The sequence below is a fragment of the Catharus ustulatus genome, chromosome 3, assembly GCF_009819885.2.
Source record: "Catharus ustulatus isolate bCatUst1 chromosome 3, bCatUst1.pri.v2, whole genome shotgun sequence".
NCBI lineage: Eukaryota > Metazoa > Chordata > Aves > Passeriformes > Turdidae > Catharus > Catharus ustulatus.
The window spans coordinates 88,906,007-88,933,233 of NC_046223.1; the positions used below are offsets into that span (position 1 = coordinate 88,906,007).

At 37.6% G+C, this 27,227-nt stretch overlaps 1 protein-coding gene across 10 annotated transcripts in view; it reads right to left on the reverse strand.

Moving 5' to 3' along the window:
• ADGRB3 (adhesion G protein-coupled receptor B3) overlaps positions 1 to 27,227 on the reverse strand; it is a 513,515-nt gene that overhangs the window by 95,483 nt on the left and 390,805 nt on the right. For all 10 annotated transcript variants that reach the window (XR_004417317.2, XR_004417316.2, XM_033054203.2 and 7 more), the window contains 3 exons: positions 5,660 to 5,810; positions 5,029 to 5,098; positions 175 to 241 (listed from right to left, as the gene is read on the reverse strand). Coding sequence is in view for 8 of the 10 variants with exons in the window: in XM_033054203.2 (XP_032910094.1) it covers positions 175 to 241; positions 5,029 to 5,098; positions 5,660 to 5,810 (288 nt within the window). In the remaining 2 variants the exon portion in view is untranslated. The remainder of the gene's footprint in view (positions 1 to 174; positions 242 to 5,028; positions 5,099 to 5,659; positions 5,811 to 27,227) is intronic.

Here is a 27,227-nt window from a genome sequence, read left to right on the forward strand (position 1 = left end):
AGAAGTGATATAATCATATTAATCATGCATTCAAAATACTGAAGGTATGTTAAACAACAGTGATCTCAGTATTTACAGCAAAATGCAATGTTGCTTTATATCTAAGCTTTTATAGTGGAAGCAGCACTGTCTATAATTTCATACAAAAATGGTGGGAATTATATTAATGTTTACCAAGACAACAGCAGCTGCAGGTCCAACGAAAGCATAGAGTAACCCTCCTTCCAGAGACAGCCAGCAGCTGGAAAGAACATTAGAGAAGAACTAACACAAATTAAAAATAAGTATAACACATTGTCAAGAAAGCATTAATAATTACTGCACACATTTTTATGATATATGGGATTCATATGGACACACAAAAAAGAATTGCTTTTTTGATATGATGAAGTAGAGAGCTGAAAGATATTTCTGTTACCAGTGGTTAACATTCCAAAATATTTAATGTGAGTTGTACATAAACTGAAATTGCCAAAATGTATAAAGAGCACAGTAGAAAGTAAGTTTGCAAATACTTGCTGAATCTTCTCTAACCATGTATGATGAGTTAACTGAACAGGCCTTGCCAAGTAGGTATCTAGAAACATTTCTAGTTTACCATATCTGATAGTGCTATACTTGAAAGTGATGAAATGGTCAAGTATCTGTAATATAGGACTTCAGGAAAAAAAAAAAGGTTTCTACATATACTGTCATTTAATAATAGCTATTGGAACAGCACCTTAAAGACAATATTTCCATTAGATAAAAATCATATATGATATATGCTCTGTATTCTCTCTAATATTTTGCAAACAATCTAAATGTATATTTTAAAGCATCTGAAAACTGTATTTTCTAGAGACCTCCTAATCTCAGAGAGTTTGTCACTCTGCATCAGGGCTTTCACTGAAAAGCAACAGATTTCCAAACACAGAGCACTTACAGAATCAAATTCCAAATATTTGACATACTATGATGTAAAGCTTTTCATATCTGCAAAAGAACAGTAGCTTAACACACTGAAGTAAATGCAGCTGTGCTATTTTCCCAGTGATTACACATTCAAAGAACAGCATGCTTATTTGAATGCATGATCACACCTACATATAAGGACACTCCAGTATATAGATTCAAATAACTTACTTGGATTTCATATCCAGAAACATTCACATCAGAATCACACATATCTTCTTTATTTTCCAGTAGTGCTTTTGTACTTTTTAAAACCAAGTAAAATAAATGTAAGCACACCATAATATTAATGGTCTGTTAGGGCTGGTATTCTCACCGGAAAAAATAAAAGCGTTTTCCATTGCAATGAACCCATGTGAAAACTGTCACATGAATGGCACCAGTGTGCTAAATTCTGGAATAATAAATGGATGCAAATAATTCCTATCTGCCTCAAGTTAAAAAGGTAGTACATGCCAAGCTATTGTACGTCCTACCTCAAAAACCACCTACAACACTAATGTCCAATTTATTTTTGCAGTGTCAAAGAAAAATGATTTCAAAATTTTCTGCAGTTTTTCCTACTATTTTTTCAAAAGCTAGGCTATTATTCTCAGTCTGGGAACACAGATTTCTGAGAGGAGGAAATGCATTCATAGTGCACTTCCTTACCAATATGAACTTATGAATTAGTGAAGATGACCAGTTTAAGTAATTAGGACTTGTAATTAAAATTTTCATAGTTTGGAAGACAATAGAAGCAGTTCATAAAAATAGTTGATGTATTGTAGTTTGAGCATAACTTCAGTTTCCTGTGCTGAAAAAAGGGTCAAGAACAGTTTTTACTAAATAAAAAATACAAAACAGCTTCTACTACAACACCCTTTGAGACCATAGGAAAAAAATTTCCCTCTCTTTTTCATGCTATCAAGTAAAATGGCTGCTCAAAAGAGTGATTTCCACTTAGAGGCAGAGTTGGAAAAAAATGCAGAGGTTGGCCTTTCATCACTTAACCCCTTTTTTATGCAATCTGAATTTTCAACAGTCTGGATCGTCACCAATGTGGGACATCATTATTGCAATATATTCAACTTTTCCTGGTTGATGAATAAAATCAAATTTTCGTCCATCTTCTGCTGTTGAAGACTGTCTGCAGACATATTTTTAGGTGCCTTCCTACACCACAAGGCAATTCTTTTTGATATTTTACTATTTTTTCCTTCTCCTCTTTCTTTGCTCTGACAGTTCAGGGTTTTTTTCTGTGTTTTATGGTTGTTTTTATTTTGTTCTCCTGTTCTGTCTTCTTTCTCCCCAATGTACACATAGCAGAGAGTCATATAAATTGATTAGTGTTAAGAGCAGCCACCAGTGGCTTTATGGGTCCATATTACATGGTCATAAAATTCTGCTGAGTGATGAAGCATCTGTACACTTGCTCCTGTGTCCTGTACATTTTGAGAGATGTTTGATACTCTCCAGGGGATTGGTTCCTTTGCTTAAGAAAGCATGGCAAGAGAATGACTATGACAGAATTTTAATTTTTGCTGATGCAATAAATTCCTGGAGTTTATCTGCACTGTATGTTAACATGAGCAGTTCACACACTTCATTAAATATAAGCTTAAGCAGTGATACTTGGATTGTCTGAAGAAAGATAGCAACAATGTTTATTGGATAAATGTCTGGAAGAAGTTATTAAGCTTTCAGACACACTAATGTTTTCCAGATAACCTGAAATATCTAGAAACTTGTCTCTGTGGTTTTAAAAATTATTTTTAGGAAATTCCTTCAGCCTCTGTATCTCTATCACTACAAGTGTCTGGGTGAAATATTTTTCTTGTGTAGTTTTAAAAATACAGAAATATACCTGTTTAATAATTAGGACTCAAAAAAAAAGACAGAAATCAGAGACTGATGACCACAGAAATGGCTCCAGTGGGAACAATTCAAACACCCTTATGCATATACCATAGCAAACTGAGAGGTGCTGCAAAGATTCTTGGACCTTCTCCTTTTCCATCAATATCTTCATGTGTGGGACTATGGAACTGGAATAAATTCCCTAATTTCAACTTTTAATGTTCACCATTTAACAGTTTCATTTTCAAAATGAGCATCTTAAAGTGCATGAATAGTCTGCAGTAGGGTGTGTTTCTGATAGCAGCATTTGTGCAATTGACTGCAGCCAATTAGGCAAATGGGCAAAATATAGTGTAAGCAATTAAAAAACTTACACAAGTACATTAGTTATGGTAGGAGGAGCAGGGCATGAGCTCTGCTTTTTTACACTGCCCAACAGTTGTCATATGACACAATCCTCTGCTGCCTTCTGGAGTGGGACAGCACATCAGCTGGTGACGGAGGAGGAATCTCCATTCCTTGTCTTCACTGTTTTCTTTATGTAATTCTGATGTCAAATGCCAAGAAAATATATTTGCAAATAAGATGAGAAAGCTGAGAAACCATGAGAACTATGGTTCTATTTGTCCCTTGTACGCCTTCATTTCTTCTTTTCTCACATAGTACCATGTCAGCGGCATTTGGATCCTGGGAGAAGAGCTGTTACATGCACAGAGACCAGGTCTTTTTTACTTTCCACGTTACTCTTAATGAATGATTTGTTGCTTTGTCTGAATATTTCAGAATATCCCCTTTTAAAAATGCATTCAGCCCAGAAAGGAAGCAGGAAGCCATGTTAACTAAAGCAAGTACTCACACATGAATGATTTCAGTAGAGCAAATATAATGGGATTAATCCTGCAAGGGACAGAGCTACATACCCAATGGGGGTCTGGACATCCTTATTTTGTGATTTGTAATTCTCAAAGCCTAAATGGTTTTCCAGTTGTGGTTCAAGGACTAAATAATAAAAAAAGCCAGCAAGATGAGTACATAGTTTAAAAAGAATTCAGAGGAGTAGGTTCTCAATATAACACTCAAAAGGGGGCTAAGACCACTGTTGCACTTGCCAGCTCTAAGTGCAATTAAGCATTTCAGTTACATAAGACATTTCTCATTAAAAAACTCAAGATGCACATTGTCACATTTTATAACTACAGAGTTCAGTGGTTGGAGCTGGAGCTCAAGAGGATGTTTGGTTTTGTATTCTTACCCTCCTAGAACTGGAGTGCCAAGACAGTGAGACATACAGGAGAGGGAATCCTGATCTCACTCAGTAATGATGCTAAGAAGAATAATTAAATATTCATTGAAGTGAGGACTTGACCTAACTCATCCACATCTCTGATGAATGCCCTCATTATCAGTCTACAGAGTCATATTTCCTCTTTCTGTCCAGATGCATACTCTATTTCTTAGGCAATGTGAGGAGAACTCCAAACGGGCCAACCAAAGGAAGCACACTTGCTGGTTGATGATGGTTGGAGCACTCCACTGGTAGGAAGAAGGCTCGGCTCCTTCTTCATCAGAAGATCGAAGGGCAGCCTCTCTGAGGAGTTAATTTTCTGAGGTGCTAAATACGCACTGGAACCAGTCAGCCAACTAAAAAGGAACTGTTTAGTTGAATGTAAATGAAGCGCACAAATTTCCTCCTTTCTGTCTCTCAAATACAGCACAGTCCAGGAAATGGGCTGGATCAGGGTGTCCAGGAGAGAGGGGATGGATGGGAGAGTTGTTTTTAGATGTTTGAAGGGCTTTGGCTCCAAGCTCCTCAGGGCCATTAAAGTCGAGGTACCTGTACAGTGTGCAGAAATCTGGGTGCCAAAGAGACTCTTGCCAGTACAGTTTTGGGCATGTTTAAATGTTGGCAGAGGCTACCCATAACATTTAACATTCTCTTTTGTAAATCTACATAAATGTTAGGTGTCTAAGTGGACCTATTGCTCAGTGTTTCTTAAAAGCTTGCTATTTCAAAATCCCTAACAAAATCTTGTTGAGCTCATTCCAAGATGGCTGGACTGTTGTCCAAGACATGCTGTCTTCTCTTTGTTCTTTTGTGGATCCCTCAGTGACTGTCAGGGCAATTTCAGATGTGAATGCATACCTGTAGAACCTTTAGAGTGTGCTATGCAGCTCCTGGTGAGCTTGACAATCTTGGTAATTAAAAACATAGTTTATCATTTCAGATTGACTTACTAGTGAGCTGTTCCATATCCTTTTGTCTTGGTAAAGCCTATTGATATTGCAACCACTAATGCTGGCAGACCTGAAAAAAACCAAAACAGTAATAATCAGCAGATGTTGAGTAAAATATTGCTGTTCTGCCTGGACAAAAATGACAGGGTAAGCTAATGCAAAATGGACAATTTTACACGGAATGAATAATTTAATGAAGCACGTTGCTATTGTAGGATCTGTTTTTCTGAAGCACTGGCAGGGAGGAGGACACTGTTTTCTGCCCACGGTGTACTGCTTTGATGTAGCTAAATTACTGGTACATTTGACAGGTCTTAACTAGAAAGAGGTTTCATGAATATTCAGAGAATGTTTCTTTCTTGTTTTATTTTGATTTCTTGATATTACACTACTTTGCTGAAAATCTTGTAAAATTTTGTTAAAACATACTTAGAAAAGAATTCTACAATATACACCAGCATACCTTGAGCTTGAGATACCGTGGAAGGGCTTCTAACCTAGTTTTCCTTTTAGTAACATACTGCCTACTAGCTTTCAGTTTTACTGAAGAAGATGATGACATTCTTGACATTGCCACTGCATTAAATGATTAATTCCAGTGATTCTTAGGAAATTAATTTTACTGACTTACCCCATCCAAGGCACAGGAAACGCTTCCTTATGAGCCGTGTCCTAATTTTTCCAGTAACAGCCATATATGACTGCCACGCTTCTGTCAAAACCCAACAGAATGAAGCTAAGAAGAAGAAGTGTAAAAATGCGGTGGTTGTGGTGCAGATGCCCTGCAGGGAGCAAAGAGAAGCTCATGCTGAATACTTACGGACACTCATTTCTGTTTTCAATTCAAAGAGTTGTCATATTCTATCATCTTGACCTTTATCCTTCGCATCAACTCTCCCTTTTCTCCCTTTATGATGTGGTGGCCACAAAGAGCAAGAGAAAGGGAAATGTTGATGGGGATTAGGCAGAAGAGGTTTTGACTTGTTTTCCCAAACACTCAATGTTCTGAGCAGACACAAAAACACAAAATAAACCATGCCAGTAGATTTTTCTCTACACGTTTACTTTGACCAGGGACCATCATAAAGCCATTTTGGTAAGCCATTTACAAAATTACTGATTATAAAATCACACTGAGCTGAACAGAGGAAATGTGTGGATATAAACGCTCCTAATTGCCAGCTATATTTTATTTCTCTCCATGAAGAAATAACTTGATTATAAAATTAAAATTTTATTTTTTATTTTTTAATTAAATGTTATAGAATTGTAACCTCTTGGAATATGCTGCCTTAGATATTTTTAGGCAGGCTTAAGTATCATAAGCTTAACAATTACCCTGGATATTGTTTTTATGGATATCGGTCATGTGTCTGCAATACTGAAAAGTATTTTGAGCACATGCAATTGGCTTTCCTTTGTCACTGTAGCCCTTAATTAAACTTGACATGGTAGCTTACGTAAATGAGCTTCTTGGCATAAATGATAATCTGCACTCCACTGTGTGGCTTAAAATGCCAGTAGCAGGCCATAAAATGCAGTCTGCATGATACCCCAGAACCAAGACAACACCAGTAATGTTGAGAATATCATTAGCACAATTTATCCTTAGCACAATTTAAAGTGTCAAAATTACGTTAAGATTAAAAGAAAAAACAGTTTGCACCCCTGACATCAGTGAGGTAAATTCATGAAAAAATTAAATATGTAGATATTATTTTATTATTATTTCTTTATGCATCATACACATCTAACAGCTACTTTACCCTTAGCCTTGTGTTAAGGCTAGCTAATAGTTTTAACTAAAATCCCAGCTGAGTGAATTATTTAGGGAGAGAAAATGCACATTTCTACCTATATCTAGGTACTTGCATATATTGCTGATTCAAGGCTGATAGGAAGAATATGACATATATGACACCCATGTATTACACCACCCATGCTTTTTAGTTCATTTTACATTCTTAATTACTTGCCAGTATATTTTGGGTTGAATTTTCCGTGGTGTTAATTTTCCAGATTCTTATTTGAAATCAGTTGTGCTGGTTAGCAACTCCAATAGTTATTTTAAATAAATAGCTGATAGTTGATATCAGCTGACATTAGCATTAGCTGACATCAATCTTTAAACTTTCAAAAATGTATACACTGGAAGACCCAAAATATAATGCTTTCCTGCTTTGAATTTACAGATGTGACAAACACCTTGTTTTCAAACCCTGAGTCAAATTGTCTATTTAAATTTAGAGGAAAGGGGTTCTGTATAATTACATGCAAGAGAACTGTTGTTAATTAAAAAACAAAACAAAACAAAACAAACAACAAACCAAAAAACCAGAAACAAGTAACATGAACTGGGAAAAGAAAAAAGAGATCATGAAAAAACATTAGGTATTCCATCCTAGGCTGTGTCAGTAATTCTTATGGTTAGATGTCCCTAAGGTAAATGGATTCATAAAATCTATCCAGTTAAAGCCTGACTAATAGCAGTATTTCCTGTATAGGAAAAAAAAAGAAAAACACACCCAAAACCCCACTCATTTGAAATGTAAGTTCTGTAGTGAAACACACAATAAATAAAATAGAAAATTCATAAATGTCTTTTCTTTAACTAGCTGAGAGTTCTGTCACAGCAAGAATTTGACAACAAAATTACTTTTGAGGACCAGTACAGAATCTTTTGTGGAGGAAGAGCATAGGTTAAAACACAGCCTCAAAAATGTGAATATACTATTTCCCTTTTAAATAATGCAAATACAAACAAATCCTGATCTTTTTGGTGAAAACACTGCTAACTATTATGTTTGACTTGAGTGCACACAGTAGGATTTAACACATAATTTATCCTCTATATAGAAAAAAAGAGAAGATGATAATGTGAGGCAAATGTGGACGTGGCTACTGTGAAAGAAAGAACTGTGATAAAAATGTTAATGATCATGTTGAGCAGAAAATGAGAAGACAGAAGCAAGTTTTATGAGAAATGATCTGTGCTCTAGCTGGAAGATGTGACTGCTGATTACATCTAACTCCTCTGAGCTGCAGACAGGGGTCTTTAACGAACAACAGTGGAAAACCAAGTATCACTGATATAACAGTGTATTTGCATCACATGCCATCAGAAAGATGCAAATCAGCCTCAAAACATCACCAAACAACCGCTGTGGGATTTTGATGACAGGTTCATGTGCAGGCAGGGCTTGCAGTGAACTCAGCCTGCCTCCTGGCAAGAGGAACAGTCCTGGCAAACAAAACTGCCCCCTCCTAGGCATAGCCATGGGCTCAGCACAGTTCTCCAATACCCCACTGGAAATTTGGCTTTTATGTTCTTCCCTATGCTTTCCCTTTGATAAATAAATAAGGGAACAATGCTGTTCTGTCTGAAAAAGCACGGTATCTGGGAAGTTAATTTCCATATAGAAACAAAAATTCTTTTTCACCAAAGGTTGTTATTAAATGAGCCAACTGAATATGTCTAATTTTAGAAAGTATATATTAGCATTTTTTCTTTCTCACCAGGTTATGGACTACCGCCAACCACTCCTTCCTCTCTTCTTCCTTGGCCAGGGACCACCATCTCCCCTCACCTTCCTGCACGTGCAGCAGAATCACTTAAACAGCCATCACCCACAGAAAGCTGCAGTGTGTCAGCCTGCCTGCACCAAGAGATAGTGATACACACCTTCCCCATTGCTTTAGGAGGAGATGTTTCTCATTTGATTCTAATTCTAGTTTATTAAAACTCACTGAATTAATTACCTGTGCTGAGGACCTGTCAACCTGTAACAAAATTAATTTTAACAGCCTAATTTATTCACTATTTCTTCCCCCCTCTGAAATTCAGTAAACTTTTACTCTAACCCCATCTTCTTCCCATTATTCTTGTTCTTGGCTCCCCAAATTTACTTTTAAGTGAAGGAAAGGAGTTTTTCTGTCCTCAGAATACATAGTTTCATGAACTTCAACAGAGTCTCAGGTGTTAAGCTACCTGGAATATCTAAGATCATTCATCACTTTTTAATAAACAATATACTATCAAAAGCAAGAAATGTATCAGGCATCAAATTATTTCATTGTCTCATACTGGTAGACACCTACTTCCAATGAGTGTACTGAAGTACAGCTGAAAAATCTAAAAAACAATGGAAATTCAAAGCTACATGTTCCAGTGGTGAATTTTTTTTATATAGTAATAATGATTGAAATAGAGAATACGTCAATTTTTATTGTAGTGGAGACAATAAAAAAGTAGGGCCTGCAAAAGTAGGTCATAAATGTAGCCTCAAAATAAGAATTTATCAATATTCTTTGAGCATTTGGCTGTTGTGCCTTTTTTTTTTTTTTTACGGAACAATGGTATTTTTTAAATGGAAAAATATGTTTTTAATAGCAAGGTCCTCTGATATAGATCTTCCACACAATGCAAAGAGGGTTAAGTAAGAACACCTGAATTGTGTTCTTGCCCTGGAACCTGTTCTTTTTTCCTTCAACAGAATTGTTGACTGCCTCTGGATTCTGATAAACAGTATAACAATCAAAGCTATTTGAAGCTGAAAATGAAAAATGAAATCTGTATTGGTGATATCAAAATGAACAGGGCTAAAATGCACTCAGATGATTTAATGAAGCAGAAACAAGAGGTAGTAGAAAACCATTTAAATAATAAAATTTCTTAGAGATTGGAATCTTGCCTTTGACTTATCTCTGTGGAGATAAGCTTACGGAGATAAATTAAATGGGTGCTATTCTTATGATGTTCTGATCATGCACTGAGTTCACAAAGAGCACCTAAAGACCCAAGAATAATGAATAAATGAAACAAAGAACAAACAAAACAAAGATAATGCAAAGGACACAGTAAAACGCAGAAAATTAATTCTGTGACAAAATTTGCATATTTTATTTTCTTTTAGTGATTCTGAAGCCATCGGCTCTCAAACAGGGTATCTTTCTCTTTTTAAAATCAAAAATGCAAATTCATTAAAGAAGATACTGGTTATTATACTGAATTTTATTTTTTATTATCACCTAATTTTAAACTGATTTGGGCAATATAGTATCTTTGCCTCAGGAGTAGCAAACCGTCAAAATACAAGGATAGAGTATATTGAATGTTAGATGAAATACTGATTTATAGAGTAAAGTGGCATAAAAGACAGGCATATTCAGAGACTGTGGGACAAAGAAGTAAGAAGTTTCTTTTCAGGAGTGGTTTTCTGGATGAGAGACATATTTGCAATGAGAAAAAATCTGGCAAGGGAGGCTGTCTCTTCAGTTGCAATCATATTTCAAACTCTTAGGATCTTAAACGTCTGAGAAATCATAGCTGAAGTTTTTCAGGTGTCTCTTCCAGGATCATTAATGTTGCTGACACCATAAAGCCTTGAAGATACCATTTAAAAAATCCCATGTTCCTTTCTTTGACATACTCCAGTGCTGCTAACACCACTCGTTCAAGCAAAGAACTCAGGAAATCAGATATTGAAAATAGCAATATAATAGAAATAATTCTTCTAAAATAATGTCATTTGTGTTTTCAACCAACAGCTATGAAACTGTTTATTTTAATTAACACAATGAAAAACTTTGAGATCTTCTAAAAGTCCTTTCCAGTGTCCTTAGCAGTTGAAGACTCAAGACCATATTTTGTTCTGATATCTGACATGATAGCCCAGAATAATTATTACTTGACTTGCATTTGTGCGATGAGATATGCACAGTTAATTATTATACTGAAGGATTCTATATGCAGCACAAAACAAAATGAATGTGAGCCTTTACTTGAATTTTTAAAGCAACCTGTTGTTGCAGCAGCAGTCTTTGAATAGTGAGGTGATCTGCCTTACAAAGGCAATGAGACATAACTAAGGACATTCAATTTTTTTGTCTTCTACTCATTCATTTTGCTTACCACAACAAGCAAGATGCCTTTCAAGGTTCTGATAAATAGCATATAACTGGCTGTAAATGACCCAGCTCTTTCTGCAGTTCCTTTGATTTAGTTTACAGTTACACTCCCATCTTTATCAACAGCACAGCAATTTCACAGCAAATGTTTTTCAGTATCAAATTTTATTTTTCTTTTCTTTTTGGCATCATATACAAATTATCACAATAGTTGCTAAGTTTTGGGACCATTTAATGTGCCCAGTCTCAGGATGCAATATAATTTGTTCAGCTACTTTGATTTAAGATGTTTCTTCTCTTCTGGAATCTGTCCTTTTATCTGACAGTATAACCACAGTGATCCTAATGCAACAGTACAAGCGTATCTGGAAGTAAACTTACACTTTAAAGTGTAATTTTTCTCTGCATTTCCACATACACTTTTAATATCCTTCTTAATATTTTCTCCTGAAGTTCCTTCAGATTTTACTGACAAATTCAGTTCCTGCTTCTCTTTTACCAAGATTTACCTTGAAGGTATTTCACACTTATGAAGACTACAGTAGTTTCACGAATACAAGCCGCACGGATTATAAGCCGCACCCCCGGTCCCTCAACAATGTTGCTGTCTTTGTCAATAGATAAGACGCACCCCGAATATTAGCCGCACTTTCGTTCGTCGCGAGAATCCGTGCGCAGCTTTCACAAACTGGCCAATTAGTAACAGGATCGCGGCATAGCGGGCTTTACTGGCTCGGGGCGGGGCCAGGCAGGCTCGGCCCGCTCATGGTTGCCGACGGGGCCGGCCGGGTGGTGCTGCAGCCGCCGCCGGGCTCACTGGCCCCCCTCTCCCGTCAGCACCGCCCCGCCGCTGCGTTTACGTAGTCGCCCTGCCGGCGGGCCAGGCACTGCCGCCGCTGGCAGGCATGCCGGCCGCGTCGCCGCTGCGTTGTTTACGTACTCGCCCTGCTGGCGGGCCAGCCACTGCCGCCGCTGGCAGGCATGCCGGCCGCGTCGCCGCTGCATTGTTTACGTACTCGCCCTGCCGGCGGGCCAGGCACTGCCGCCGCTGCCAGGCTCGCCGGCCGCCCCCTCCCATCTGCACCGCCGCCGCGTTTCCTCGCCCTGGCCGGCACTGCATGCCCACGCACCGCCGGGCTCCCCTACGCTGCTGGCCCCTATTCTGCTGGGCTTCCCCCGCTGCCAGGCAGCCCCACCCGCCGGCCTTCCTGCTTCTGCCATGCTCCCCTGCACTGCTAGCCCCAGTTCTCCCCGGCTCCCGCGCCCTGCTGGCCCGGGCTCTGCCGCCCCCCTGCCCCGCCCTGCTGGCTCAGGCTCTGCCGCCCGCCCCCCACACTGCTGGCCCCGCCTCTGCCAGGCTTTCCCACCTCTACCGGGGCCGGCCGGGCTCCAGCTTGGCTTGGGGCTGCCGCGGGCTCTCACTTCCGTGTTGGCAGCTTTTAGAATTTTGTTAATGTATTAGCCGCCCCGGAATATTGGCCGCACTTCCGGGTTTCCACCAAAATTTTGGTCAAATTGGTGCGGCTTGTATTCGTGAAATTACTGTAGTCAGAATGTCTCCCATTTTTCCCAGGTGCAGAGCTCAGCCATAGAAGTGTTGTTTATATGTGGTCCACTAGAAGTATATGGAGCCTTCTTTTTAACTTCTGCCCTTTGCAGTTACTTTTCTTCAAGGTTCTCCCTTGATAGCTGTCACCTTTATCACTCAAATCAACAACCTCTGCATTTAAATCTTGTGCAGTATAGTTGTACTGCAGTATCAGTTACGTCTATGGAGAACTACTGGGTTTTATTCAAAATAATTCCTCTCCTAACCACTATTCTCCTCCAGATCTTATAATACACATAGTACAAAATATTTCTATCGACTAGATGTGAAGGGATAGTCTCCTGTCTTTTGGGGTGAAAAAGAATTCATTAAAGTTTCTAGCTGCATGTGAAAATCTCACTGTCGTGTGGCAGAATGACTACACTAGCAACTGCAAAGGTATCCTTACGGCACTATCCTTACTGCACTGGCACATGCATAAATTATTAGTGAATTCATTGGCACAGTTTTGACCTAGGCCAAAAATTGTTCTCCCAGCCCAAGCCCACGCAGGGACTGAAAGACAGCCTGGGCCAGGAACCCTTCCTGATGGTTGGCTTGCACTCAACATCCTCCTGCCCTGGAGGGCTTGGGTGTAAGGGATGGAAGCTGTGTTGTGCTAATTTGCCTTGGGGCTATAGAAATATTTGTAGCTCATTTTGGTGTCTAGGCAGGATAGGGACAAGTAGTCTAGCTGGATAATTCATATTATGCTGAGCTATGACTAATGTATGAGAACAGTAAAATTCATTCCATGTTGTTTGCAGCATTCTCGGGAGATTGTCAGTACAAAGCTCAGGTTTGTATTCTTTAACTCAGAATTGCTTTCTTGGTGACATGCCTACAGTAAATTGAAAGCCAGGGGGAAGACAATTCTCATACAATTTCCTTACACTCGTACTCATTTCAGTCCTCTGCCTGGTTTGGATTGTTATTGCCAGGCTATATTTAAGCAAATGAGTTCTGCACAAGCAGCATCACAGAACAGGTTACTAAGCGGCAATTTCATTTCTTCGATTACAAAACCTGGCAACAGAATCTGTTCCCCTTCTGCCTTTGTGCTGTGAAGGTGTGCATTTTCCTGGGCAGGCAGAAAATGAAGGAATAGGACCCTCTACTTGTTAGCAGGATTAATTCAGAAGTCAGTGGAAAGACTCCCATCAATTTAAGTGGGCTTTATACTGGGTGTTACACCTATAGAATAAGGGATGAAGCGTGCATGAGCAGAGGTTTGTGATCTTGTGTCTTAAGTGCTTTAAATGTTTACAAAGTATTGGATGAGCATTTCTTCTGGTAAGTGAATATGGCCTACTTCACATCATGAATATATTGGGTTGGCTTTCATGTTAAACACTTTAAACAAGGTAAACGTCAGCTCTTTAAGGACAAAATAACTTAATATTTTAACTGTGACCTCAAATAAGTGTGTTTTGAAGTTTATGAAGCTCAGAATGAGAGGTTTACAGGCAGATAGAAGAGAAAATAAGAAACCCTTTAAAACTCTAAAGCATAAAATAAATTTATATAATTATTTTTCAATTCCTTCCTAGCTAATTAGTCTCAAATTGCTATCACAGTGCTTTAATAGTGATGTTTCCCTGTGCCAGAGAAGAAACTTCTTTTCTAATTGTCTTATTTTCCTTGGTGGTGGTTTTTTGTTTGTTTGTTTGTTTGTTTGTTTGTTTGCTTTTTGGTTTTGGTTTTTAAAAAAAAACTCTTTTGAACACAAAGTGACCATGATCAGTTTAGGTATAAAAAGTGGAAATCACTGGTAAGCTTTCTTAAAACAACTTAATTACTGAGCTATTGAGGAATAAGAATTTAAAAATTTAATTGAAATTGATCCTATCTTGAAAAATTGCTGTATAAAAATAGCTTTGTGAGGTTTTGCATTACCAAATCTGAAAGATTTATTATTTAAAGAAGGATAAAATAAAGATTTGTGGATAAAATATAGATTTGCTTTTAGATTTGATGGCAAGGAAAATCAACCTGGTCTCTGAAAACAATTGAAAATTAGTTATGTTCTTGTACATCATTGTGGGTAACCGCAGTATAGAAGCAGAAATGAAGGTGCAGTTTGAACAGAAGGGACTGGATTCATATCACTGCATGCACAGTTTGGCCTGAAAAGTCTCTGCAACTGGATGTGACTCAGAGGAGAAAAGAGAATGCCTGCTGGCTGTCAGAATTCTTCTACTGGGCTGTCAGAAAGACTTCTACTTACTTGGGAACTATACAAATTAATGTAAAGATTATGGATCAGAAATAAAAAGGCTTCACTGATGTTATTACACTTTGGTTTTCAGCACAGTTGTTTCTCAGGAACTGTTTTTAGGCTCTGAAAATTCCATATTGCTTTAATTTTAAAATATGGAATGTGTAGCATGCTCTCTTAAATGAAGACAAATGCTTTTGGCAGATTTGAAGAGATCTAATAATGAGACAACTACACTAACAGTGAAGAAAAAGCTGTTAGGTTGTAACATACGATGTGCTGTATAATCATTTCAGCTTACTAGATAAAGATACTCAGCTCTTAAAAATCTCTCTTTGGGCTGTTGCAAGTAATACTAAGTAGTAAGAAATACTTGTTTGCATTAGCTATATGGCCACACCTGTTTGGAGAAGAATGAAGAATACAAGAGCTAGTAATCAATTAGCATGATGAACAACCCATGTTCCAAAGGTTCTGAGTCTTTCTAACTTTCATTTATTTAAAAGTTCAGGATGGGGGCTGTGTGAGTAGCTAGGGGCACTGAGCCAGGATTGGTAATGAAGAGGTGGCTGAGCTAAGCACAAGGGTTACACATGAGTCAGCAATGCCAGCAAAGAGAAGAGTGGTTCAGAACACAGTTGAGAGGGATCTCCCAACGAAGTTCTGAGTAAAAGAGGAGGAGATGTCCAGGCACAGACAAAAGCAAGGAATTGAAGGAGCTTCCTACCATAAGAGGGTAATATAATGGATACTGATATGTGAGACTTCAGATTCCTACATGAGGATCTAAATGCAGGCAGTGCAAACTGACATCCTGGTGAAACAAATTACCAGGAAAAGCTGCCATTAGACAGAAAATACTGCCTTGTATTGCCACCCAGTGCAACACAGTCTTGTAAAAAATTCTTTTCTTCTAAGAAAATGTGGTTATCACTTGAGTATCTCTACTCTTAAATTAGATAATCTGTTTTCTCTATTTTAGATTTTGATGTTATTTGCTAACAATAAAATTACTGTAATTTTAGAGTGTTTCCTAAGCAGTCAAAACGATGCCTAGAATGAGAACTTCAACAACAAAGCCTGCAGTTGTCTTTCAGTTAGTCTGACTGTGATGATTATAATCCTGCCATACAAAAACAGTCCATCTTCTTCTCTGGGGTACTGCTTTCAGCAAAGATTCCTTCTCTGCATATCTGTAAGAGTTTCATCCCTTTACACGATTGATTGCTTTCATTATTTTTTCTAGGTTTTTTGTTTGTTCCTTTGTTTGTTTGTTTTTTAATAATATCTTCAAAGTATTTATGTGAGAATAATAACATGAAAATTATGATTTTGCCCCTAAGAGCATCTTCCCTTTCAAGCATGCTCAGTTTTCCTCCAAGGACAAGGTCTTTTAGGATTAGCAGTATGGAGACAGTAAAAAATGGTCTTTTTGAAAGAAGTAGTTTAAGGCCAAAATAGAAAGAATACAGGAAAGGGAGATAGTATCTACATTATTATGGCAATCCAAAGTCTTCTCATACCACATAAGTTCTGGTTATTTTTCAAAAATAAAGCAGGTTTTTTAAAGGTATGCTATGGTTGCATCTATTTTTACTTGCTAACAAAATAGGTAAGAGCAGCATTCACTCATCCTGCAGCCAGCTGGAATGGTATAGAAAACGTCTATGTTAGTAAATTTCTTTCTACTCCAAAATCAGGTGGCCACATCCAAACTGGTCCCTTGCCAGTTCCAACTGTCCTGAGCTTGGGGATTTGACTGGGAAAATGCTAGCTAGTGTGGGACAAAATCATGCCAGGAGGCATGCTAATTATTCCAAAATATAGATGACTTGCCAATGCTTGGGGTCATGCCCACCTACAGAGAACATTTTGACTTTGTTCTCTTACCCAGTAAAACATGAAGTGGGCTTGAGCAAATGTGGTGGGCTGACCTGGGCCAGCAGCTAAGCACCCACCCAGTCACTTGATCACTCCCCCAGCAACATGGGGAAGAGAATCAGAACAGCAAAAGTGAGAAAAACCTGTGGGTCGAGATTGAAGTGGTTTAATAAGTGAAAGGAAAAAAAGCCTGCACCAAGTGATGCAAAAGCAGTCACTCACCACCTCCCACCAGCAGACTGTTGCCCAGCCAGTCTCCAAGCAACATGCACCTTTAAAAGACCAAGGCTGGGTGTATTGCTGAGCATATTGTCATAGAGTCTGGGATAACCCTTGGCCACTTGGGGTAAGCTGTCGTGACTCTGTTACCTCCCAACTTCTTGTCCACCTCAGCCAACTCACTGCCAGGGGAGCTGAGAAACAGTGAAGGTCTTGATGCTGTGTAATCACTGCTCAGCAATGGCTAAAACATCAGTGTGTTAGCAACACTTTATTCTTAAATCCAAGCCACAATACCTAAGAGGATTCTGTGAGGAAAATTAGCTCCATCTCAGCCAAACCTAGGACAGAAAACTAAAAATGAACCCAAACGCAGTCTGTGTGTTCATGTGTCCCCATACATGCTTATGAACAAAGGGGAACAGATGCTTTTGAATGTGTTCATAGAATGTGTAGACATACACATACAAACAGGCATTTATAAAAATAAAATGCAAATTATTATGAAAGTTGTTTATGGGATACATATATGTATATATGTAGTTCAACAACTTTTCTTTTAGTTGAAACCCCCCTTTCTTTTTTTCAGAAATACATATTTATTCCCTGTACCCTTAAAATCAGACCACACTATGACACAAGAAAGTGTGAGTAGAGTGGAGGTAAAGTGGCCTTTGGATGGACAATGCATTGCAAACCAATATTTTCAGCAGACAGAAGACAGAGGTGACTGCTTTACAGCTCTGTATCAGATCTTGTCGACCTGTGTTTGTGAGAGTGAATGCAGAGTGAGGAGAAAAAGAATCTCTACTTTGGGCAACTGGCAGTGTCAATGCAAGCTTATACAATAGCACCACAAATCACATTAATTCCTCTTATGGTAATTATATTAATTTCTAATGCCTTTAATGCATTAGCCATGGGTTGTTTCAGAGGCCATCCATTTTTTTGTTCATGCAGAGATACACATAATGGCAATGAAGCTGCCTCATCCTCAGGATTAAATTGTATCTGGAAGACAGAAATTCCTAGGAGAGGGCTTTATTTAATACAAAATATAGCTAAAAATAGGTTATAAATTTAGAGTCTCTCTAAATACAGAAGAGAGAAAAAATGAGTACTTATGTGTTTCTAATGATATTAATGAAATATCTGTGATTTTTCACGTAGATGGAAGACTGTAGAGCTATGCACACTGAGGACCTCAAAGGAGGCAGTTTCTTGCTATCAAGATCATGAAAAATGAGATAATTCACGGAAATTGAAAGAGAAGAGCAATAGTATCCATAACCAGAGAGAAGAGACTGTGATCACACATGTATATAGAACTTTGATTGAGAATGGAAAGGAGAACAATCGGTTAAAAAGTCAGCTAATATTTTGACATCAGTTTCTATTAATTGCTTGCACAAGAAAGAAAAATGCCAAGAATTTTTTTTCTTATAAAAGGTGAAACCATTTATGCTGTTAATACCTTTGCATTGTCTTCCAGAAAGGAGGAAAATCTGTGTGGTATCACATTCATTCAATTATCTTATCTGCTATGTTAAACCAGTAGGATAAAAGGTTCAATATTTATGACAAAGCAGTGTGAAAACTTTCCTTTAGCATGATTTAAAAATTTGTAAAGTTGTGATTAAGAACACTATGGCAACCTAGCTGTTTTAAAGGAACAAAGAATGAAACGATTTTGTAGAACACTCATACGCATCATAAGGAGTTGTAACTAATAACAGCTCCTCTACCATATTACTTCAAGCCAGGATTCTTGAATAAGGGAAAAAGCAGTATTTTTATTGGTTCTGGCTTTCATGTCTGTATTCTACTTCCCTCTGCTTCTTCTCATAGAGCCATAGACAGGGTTTAGCTGAGTTCGTCCATACTTATGGTGTAATATGTCAGCACAATCTGGAGGAGGAATCTGGGACATCATTACTTTTAGGATAGCACTGGTACCTCACAGATACCAGTAGGAAGAAGGTTCTTCCTCCTTTATGTTCTAAACACATTCTCCCTATGGAAGTCACTGCAAGGAGACTTGTGAGGACCCAAAGCCCTCTGCAAGGCCTTGTATCTACTGGTTTCACTTTTGTCTAACTCCCGGGGAGTCTAAGAACATGAGCTTCTTGCTGGGAACAAAGGAGGTTTCCAAATGAGGAAGGAAAAATTTAGTGGAGAGAGTGCATAGAGATTTCAGCAAGATGATCTACAGAGAACTAGTGCCTAGCAACATGATAGCTTTCTTCAGGAGAGCATTATCTATGCTCTTAGATAATGCTTTCCAAGGAATTTGAAGAGCTTGCCACTAAAGATGCCTACTGAAATAAAAGAATTACAGTGTCTCCATATTTCAGGAAGCAGGAGGAAACCAGAAAGTCTATGTGATCAATTTGAAGTAAATTAAATCCAATATAAATTTCTGAGCAGCGGACATCAGCCAGTGTACAAATTCCCCATTATGAACATGTGTTTAAAAGATATTTTATTCTTGTATCACTTGAAAGAAGATGACCTGGGATTCCCATAGCTATTTGGGCTATTTAATCTGCTGCTCCACTCACAGCAGAATAATGGCCACCTCAACACACACAGAGGGAAGATATTAATGTTTTATAAGAAGGCAATTTATAATGTTTTATAAGAAGGTCTCTAATAACATGTATGAGATCACTGTGTGAATGAACATGTATTTTACCAGAGAGGATGGACTCACACAATCCTACACCTTTATTTCTTTCACCTCAGTGCTGTGAACTGTATATGTTCTGTGCCAGAGTCAGGCTGCAATCTCCTTGTGAGAGGAGGCCCTGGTGCTCTCCCTCTGCCTTGGTGCTGAGCCCAGCACTCCAGGACACCTGATAAACATGATTGCCAATAACATAATCCCTCAGTGCAATGCCTTGACAGAAGTTTAATTCTTGTAGTGTCTTTACCCCAAGGGATTTAATATAGCTTTCAGCATAAATACATCAGTGAAAGTCAGGTAGGAAAGAGCAAGTGCATTTCTTGAAGTCCTGTTTTACATATTAGCAAACAGAATTGCTCAGTTTACAAAACTGCCAATTTCTCTTCACATATCTGAAGAAGGTCTGATTTTACAGTGTTACTTACCCAAATCTATCACTGCTTAATAAATTACTCATGTGTGTCTAGCTGCCTCTTGTCATTGATTTTAATTCTAGTCAGCTTTAAGTGTGCTGCTATTTCCTCATTCTTTCCTTCATTAATATTACCTTCTCAATCCATGTTAGGAATGTAGTTTCTAAAGATAAATTGTTTTCAGCCCTTGAAGGTGGCAATGCTGTGATGGCTTTATAGTAAGGGCTTGCTACTAATTGCTTTAAACTACTGTTGAATAAACTTCATCCAGATGAAGTGACTATTTATTGGCACTCTTTTTCCTCTCTCCTGTAAATAATTTTGCTAATTTTAGCCATTAACGTTTTTTAAAACTATTTTTTTACTATTTTGTTCTACATTTAGTTGGTCAATTGTAAGACAGCTTGCTGTCTATATGTGGTACAAAAGGACTGGCTGATATTATTGACATTATTTAAAAAAAAAAAAAAACTTTTCTGGTGAGAACACCCATTTTAATTACTCAGTTGATCTCAGTAATACAAATACATTTCAAAACTTCCTCTTAAGAGTTTCTTATTCTAAATCAAAAACTATCCAATATTAAATTTTCAATTAAATAAATTGCAGAGTTTATAGTATTTGTAAGAAAATTGCTGGTGCTTAAAAATATAAGCACATTCTGATGAAGCTGAAATGATGACACTTTGGCTTGTATCACAGCACTCTGGGTTTTGCACGAAACATAGCCAACAGGATGCAGCCGATCATCTGCAATTTTGTCTGAGTGTTGGATACACATGAATCAGTCTCATCTGTGGTGCTTTTTAAAATTTACTTCCAGTTATTGTGAGTGACTGTAAAGACAAACAACTCTGCTCAGGATACAAATAATGTAATTTGCATTCAAATTAAATTTTAAGTGTTAGAACTAGGATGCTCAAGCTATTATTTTATTTTTATGTCATTGATACACAACAAAAAATGAAATGTGGAATCGCTGCTTTAGGATTTGAAGGTAGCCAAAGTGATAAATGAATTTAAAGTGGATTAGAGAATAGCCTGACTGATGATTGCTTTGGATGGAGTCCTGGCTCAGAAAATCTTTAAATTGCTGACTGCAAAAAAATCATGAAGTGATATCAGAGATAGGATAATTCACTCCCTGTTTCTGTAGTCTTTCCCATATGTCTGTTAGTGTAGACAGCACAGAGAATAAGCCAGATCACTGAGCTGAGCTGATACTGCTGTTCTTACATTCTAAAGCTGGCAGGTAGCAAAATTATACTAGATAATTTTAAAAATCAGGTCACTTCATAAGGGATAAGAATTCTTCCAGTGTGGATAAAATCCCTTTCATCTACACAGTGAAAACAAGCACTCCTCTGCTGTCTGTTACACCAAGGTCTAGATCCTCAGTAAAACTCTTCTGCAGGTAGCCCAAACCAGCACCAGCTGCTTTTACTCCAATACTGCTCAGGATTATCATCCCCACTTCATTACAGCCATCACTCTTCAGTTTTGGCTTTTTTCCCTCCAATAAAGAACTTATGTTTCAGACTTACTATTCTTACATGAAACTTTGGTTTATTGTAATTGTAGCTAAATAGGAATTTCAAAAGCAAATTTCCTCTACTTTCATAAAGATTTCTTTTTCTCTGTGAGTTTACTGGCCTTTTAAGGAAGTCATTTTGGCAGCTCTTTAGGTATAGTCCTATTTTCTGCTTGTTTGTGGGCATTTTTCATACAACAGCATAAGAGAGAGGCAAGAATATACTGAGCCAGATATGTAAACCTGCCAAATAAGGAGAGCTGATGTATAAAGTGCAATATCAGAAACCACTTGTTAATGTACCAAGAATGTGTAAATCTGCTACTACAGTAAGTGAAACTGCTAGCTGGCTGGATGACTTTGGAAAACTATTTTATTTTCCTGCCTGTATTTGTCTCCCTCAACTAAAAAACGGTGATGATGACACACACACTCTTTAAATAAAAACTCAAAAAATTGTATGCCTATGCATATTTGGAGTAATTGGATTGCATGTTGAATGTATCTGTCTTTTTTTCCTAGTAACTTTTGTTCAAAGAACAGGAAAGAAGTTCAGTGGGATGTCTTTGAAATATCTATTTAAGCAAAAGGTCAAATTTAAAGCAAACAAGTGCCTATTCTTCCAAACTCGACAGGTGTTTGTATATGGACATTGTGTTTATCTTTCTATCAATATTTGTCACTCAAAAGAATAATGAAAGAAGGGAAAGGAGAGACAGAAATTTCTTTTAAAACCTAAATAGGTTAAAAAATGTTGCCATAGAGACCGATTCAGACACTATAAAAATAGCTTCATGTATTGTTGATATTGTCCTTTTGCCTTCTGCTATTCTATCTGACTGAAGATGCCCAGAGTCATCAAAGGCACAGTAAGAAGTCCCTGAAGGATCTCCCAGGTTATTTTGAATTGGCATGGCTATCTGATAATTTGAGTTTAATTACTTGATTCAGAGTCTAGTAACGTACCTTCTGGAACCCAGGCCAAGAAATCTGGCTTTTTATAGCTGTTTGGTTTTATAGGAGCTTCCTGAAAATTCTATAAATTCTCTTCTTTTAAAATTAAAAACTGCATGTGCTTATATTTTGGGGTTTGGTTTACTTTTTGTGAGTTTAAAATATTAGTAGCATTCTTGAAATTGAGGACTGATGATATTTATCTCTCATAGTCTTATTGCATATTTGTGGCCAGTCAAAGCTATTTGGAGGTTTGAGTTCAGGTTTTGTTTGGTTGGTTTTTTGTTTGTTTTTTTTTTCGTTTTATTTTTAGGAAAAGAACAAACTGATGGTAAGAACATTAATTTAGGGTAAATTTTCTGTTAACAGAAATATTGGGTTCCACGCTCAATTTTGATACAAGAATCATTGCCTGGTCTTTCTTGTATGTGATAGACACACTTCTAGACACATTTTCTGCTTCAATTTTTTTTTTTTAAATTTAATTTTTAAAGTAAGTTTTAAGGAAAGGAATTCTTCAGACACTGAAACAGACGTCTTCATAAAGAAAGGCTTACACAAATAAAAAAGGATTGTATATGTTTCTAATAAGAATGCACAACTGAAAATAGTAGCTGCACTGCTTCTCACTCTTGTGGCTTAACCCAAACAGGACCAAGTGAGCCTTGCACTTGTTTAGTATATCCCAGACATTGGACTGCTTCACCTTGCTGTAACCCCATTTTCTAGTCCCTGTTTTGAAATTTGTATGACAGGCATACCTATACATAACTTTTTCCAGAGGTGAGAGATCTGAGAAATGTGCTATGATGTGTTAACAAAGCCACTAGAATTAATGGAATTATATCTGCCAAAACATGGTGATAAATTTCAAAGAAGTGATCTTTCCATGGTGTCTGAAATTGAATGGGCCAGATCTTTGCTCTCTGTGTGCCTTTTTGTACTGGCAAGGGGATTGCTCACCATAGGAAATTCCGAAGCCATAACACAGGCAGATATTTCATCCCCTTTGCCTGTGGGGTTGAAGTCTGGTGAAGGGAGGTTTGCAAGGCTCATCTGGGCCTCACAGCTGGGCCTGGGCTTGACCTCCTGCCAGGTACAGATGGGTTTGAGTCCAATGCTCACCCTGATACACAGCTGTTGCCCATACTGTCTGCTCAAGAGATTTGTTTTGACTGTTATTCTGGTGTTGGAAAATTTCAGTTTGACCACTAAAAAGGAGTTGTGTCTTTATATCAACAGATGAAACAATGGGCTGGGCAGAGGTCTATGCAATGTTTTAGAGGAGAGGACTCCAACCCGAAGAAGGATTAAGACAGTAAGCAGAAAGAATGTCCACATTTGATAATTTTTTCAGCTGAAGCTCAAATATTAGGCATCTTTATTATATGTGGCCACCCACAGTGACACAAGGAGTGGAAACAAGCATGCTGTCCAAAGGAGGAATAAAGAAAAAGAAACCTTACAACACCAGTAGCAAGGGTGAATGAACAGGAAAAGAGGAAATTTCTGAAAGAAACCCAACTCCATCTCCCTGCAGTAATGAAGCCAAGATTACAAATGTCTGTGTCATAAAGGCTACTGTGAGGGCCTTGCTCTGTCTAGAGACGTGAGCAGCATCAGGGGCTTGTAACATAATTGGCAATATCAGGCAAACATTCTGATCCATGACACAGGTGACATTGCTGAAGACCCTATATGTCACTTCCCAGAGAGTCAATGTAAGAAAAGGATACAACACAATACAAGGGACTTTTCATATGAACATGCTAGGCAAAAAAAGATTTTATAATGCCAAATCTATTGAAGGATTCCAGGAGTAAGAGAGGGGAAAAAAGGAAACAGGATTTAGCTGCTGCAGTTCAGTCTTGCTGAACCGTGCAAAAAGAGAATGTTGAAAGCAGACACTAATAAAAGACAAGATAGCTGATAGCATCAGAGATGCTAGTTTGCCAGCACAGCTTTATTTAGACCCAGATCTCACACCAGGAAAAGTGAGGTCTCACGAAACCTTAAAAAATAGCAACGCAGTTTACATGTTAGCGGCAAAAGAGGGATTTCATCAGGCAATATTGAGGAAAAGAGAAAGTCACAACTGTGAAGAATTAACTGAAGCCCATCAGAGAAGTTGTGCACTTATAAGGACACGCAGAAAAAATAATTTGCTGCCTGTAACTCACTGGGCATTAAACTGAATGTCAGTGACCAAAGTGTTCCCACAGCCAGATGTTAGTGCAGGTTCTTGGCAAATCCACCCAGCTAAAGAATTGCTGCACACCTGCAGGAAAGCCCTTGTCAGGAAGCTGTGTATCTAATGGGTGTTGGTAATGGACCTTCACCATCTGAGCACCTCTAGAATCATCACTCAGACTGTCTAATTGCCAGTGCTTGTCCACTCTCCATAAGGAGAACCAGTCATGGCTCAGACACAGCTTCATCTATAGTTCTAAGTATCCAAGCATATGACCAGAATATGTGCATTTACAGCACAGATGTTAAAAAATACAGTATATTAGTAAATACAGGTTTCAGGTCTGAGAAATGGGTATCTCTATGACTGGAAATATGAATCAGGAAATTCATAAATAAATAGGAAATTCAGACAATTTTAGAAAGACCTTTACTATCAAGAGTGTTTTTAACATAAGATGATACCTGGCTATGATGAATAAAAGGAGAAACATTTAAAAACTATTTTAAATTCTTACATTTATAGAGTGAAACATAGGACTTTAAAAAGTTACAGAAAAATATGGAATAAAAGAATCATTCTAAGATTTTATTTTTTGCAGAGTTTTTCTGTAACAACAGCAATGTTGGGTACAGCATCTGGTAATCAGCATGCCAAGAGTTATGGCCATGTGAAAAGTCTTTAGAGAAAATGACTGATAAACAGAAGTGATAAAGAAGATACTAGCAGTCTTTTCTTTTTTTCCCCATTATAATGGAAAAAAATATGAACATTCAGTGGAATTCTCTGGTTCAAAACTTTTGCATGATATTCTACATCAGACGTCAAGATTTTGACTGAATTTTTTTAGCGCTGAATGCAAAGGCAAAAATATTTAATATAGTGGCAACTATTCACTGCTTTAATTAAGCAGCTCCCAACACAAGAAGAAAAGGCTTTAAAGAAAGATTTTCAGGTCTACATTGACCTTGTCTTGGAAAAAATCCCAGTATCTGACAATTAATTTCAGCAAATTAAGAGATGAATAACTAATGGACTAGACTTGCCAGAAATCTGCCAAATTCTGTCAAAGAGGAAAGTATTAGTGAAGTCAGCATTTAACAAACATACTATTGTTTTGGAAAGACTGAATTGATTGCACAATTGATGACCAAATATTGAAGAGACAGCACTATCTAATCTATATTGTACTTCAGAAAGAGGTCTCTTCCAAAATTTGAGTGACACCAGGATACAAGCAGAGTCAGCGCAATAAGAACGATAACCTGTATGTAGCTTGTTCTGAATGAGTTCAGACACTAGGAGAATAAGGTGATAGAAATGAGCAAACAAAAAATATACCTTGTCAGATTCTAGAAAACTCTTTGGCAAGGGGTATGGAGAGTTTTAGTGTTATTTTAGACTTTGCTTTCACACTTGTTTTTTTGTTTGGGATTTTGTTTGTCTTGGTTTGTTTTTCCAAAGAAGAAAATAGAAAAATTCCTGTAGCAGTGACTCTGCTAGATATACCAACTTGATTAAAGTTTTGAGACTTCATCACATGCCCACAAATCAAGTCATTATTTCCAAAATGCAGAGCATGATTAGACTAACAAGCTAAGGAGGGATAGGCTATAGATTCCAGTACCTGGTAGGTGACAATTCATGCTGCTGGAATGCTGTGTGGTCTTGCCATGGTCTCTGCCAAGCAAAACCACTCTGTGCAATACTCATCACACTCCTCTGGACAGCACAGGCCAAAAGGCTGCATGTATACACCTTGCTTTTTCAGGAAGGCAAGAGCTTTTTTGGGTTATCTTCAGAGCCAGAGAAGAATTCCTGGCTCATTTAATTAATTGCAGATGTATAGACAAAGCCAAAGTCTCTGAAAGCCTTGTAACAAAACACGGATCTTATTTTCTCCTCTTGAAAACATTTGATTAATGCTTCTCCTACTGCCTCAAAGCTTAATTTAGAAGCCAAAATTTTCAGAAAGTTTCCTGCAATTTCTTTTTGCTCAAACATGCCTGGGTACTTATTATATGAAATATTACTGAGAGCCTCTTTCTTCCCCTGCATTTGTGAAGTGAGAAAATATTTCCCTCCAAAAGTAATGTAAGGACAAATGCAGTGATGAATGTGAAACTTCCAGACAATAAATTATGACAACTACTTACTTTCCTTTAAGTCAGAGGATTTTAGGGAATTTTAAGACAATGACCAAACTAATGATTTTATTAATTATGACTAATATCTTCATGGAAAATTTAATAAAAACAGACAGATTGCTTTGTCCTCTTCCAGATACATGCTGTCAGGAAATAATTTATATTTCACTTACACACTTAATAAATAGCTCTTATAGTGAAAGACATATTCTTTTCAGTGTTTCCAGATTCAGCAAGAGTAAATTTGTACTTCTTCCCTTACCTTGACTTTGTATTACCTGTGTGTGTTGTGTGTTTCAACTACAGCTGCAATATGTTCAAATTTCTACTACTTGAACTTCTCTGGCCATTGCATGTCATTATGAATAAGCACTAAAAGCCTCTCTCTCCCTCTCTCTCTATGTATATATATATATATATCTTAACTCTTGTTTAATATGAGTTAGAAGTGGGAATACTGTTGT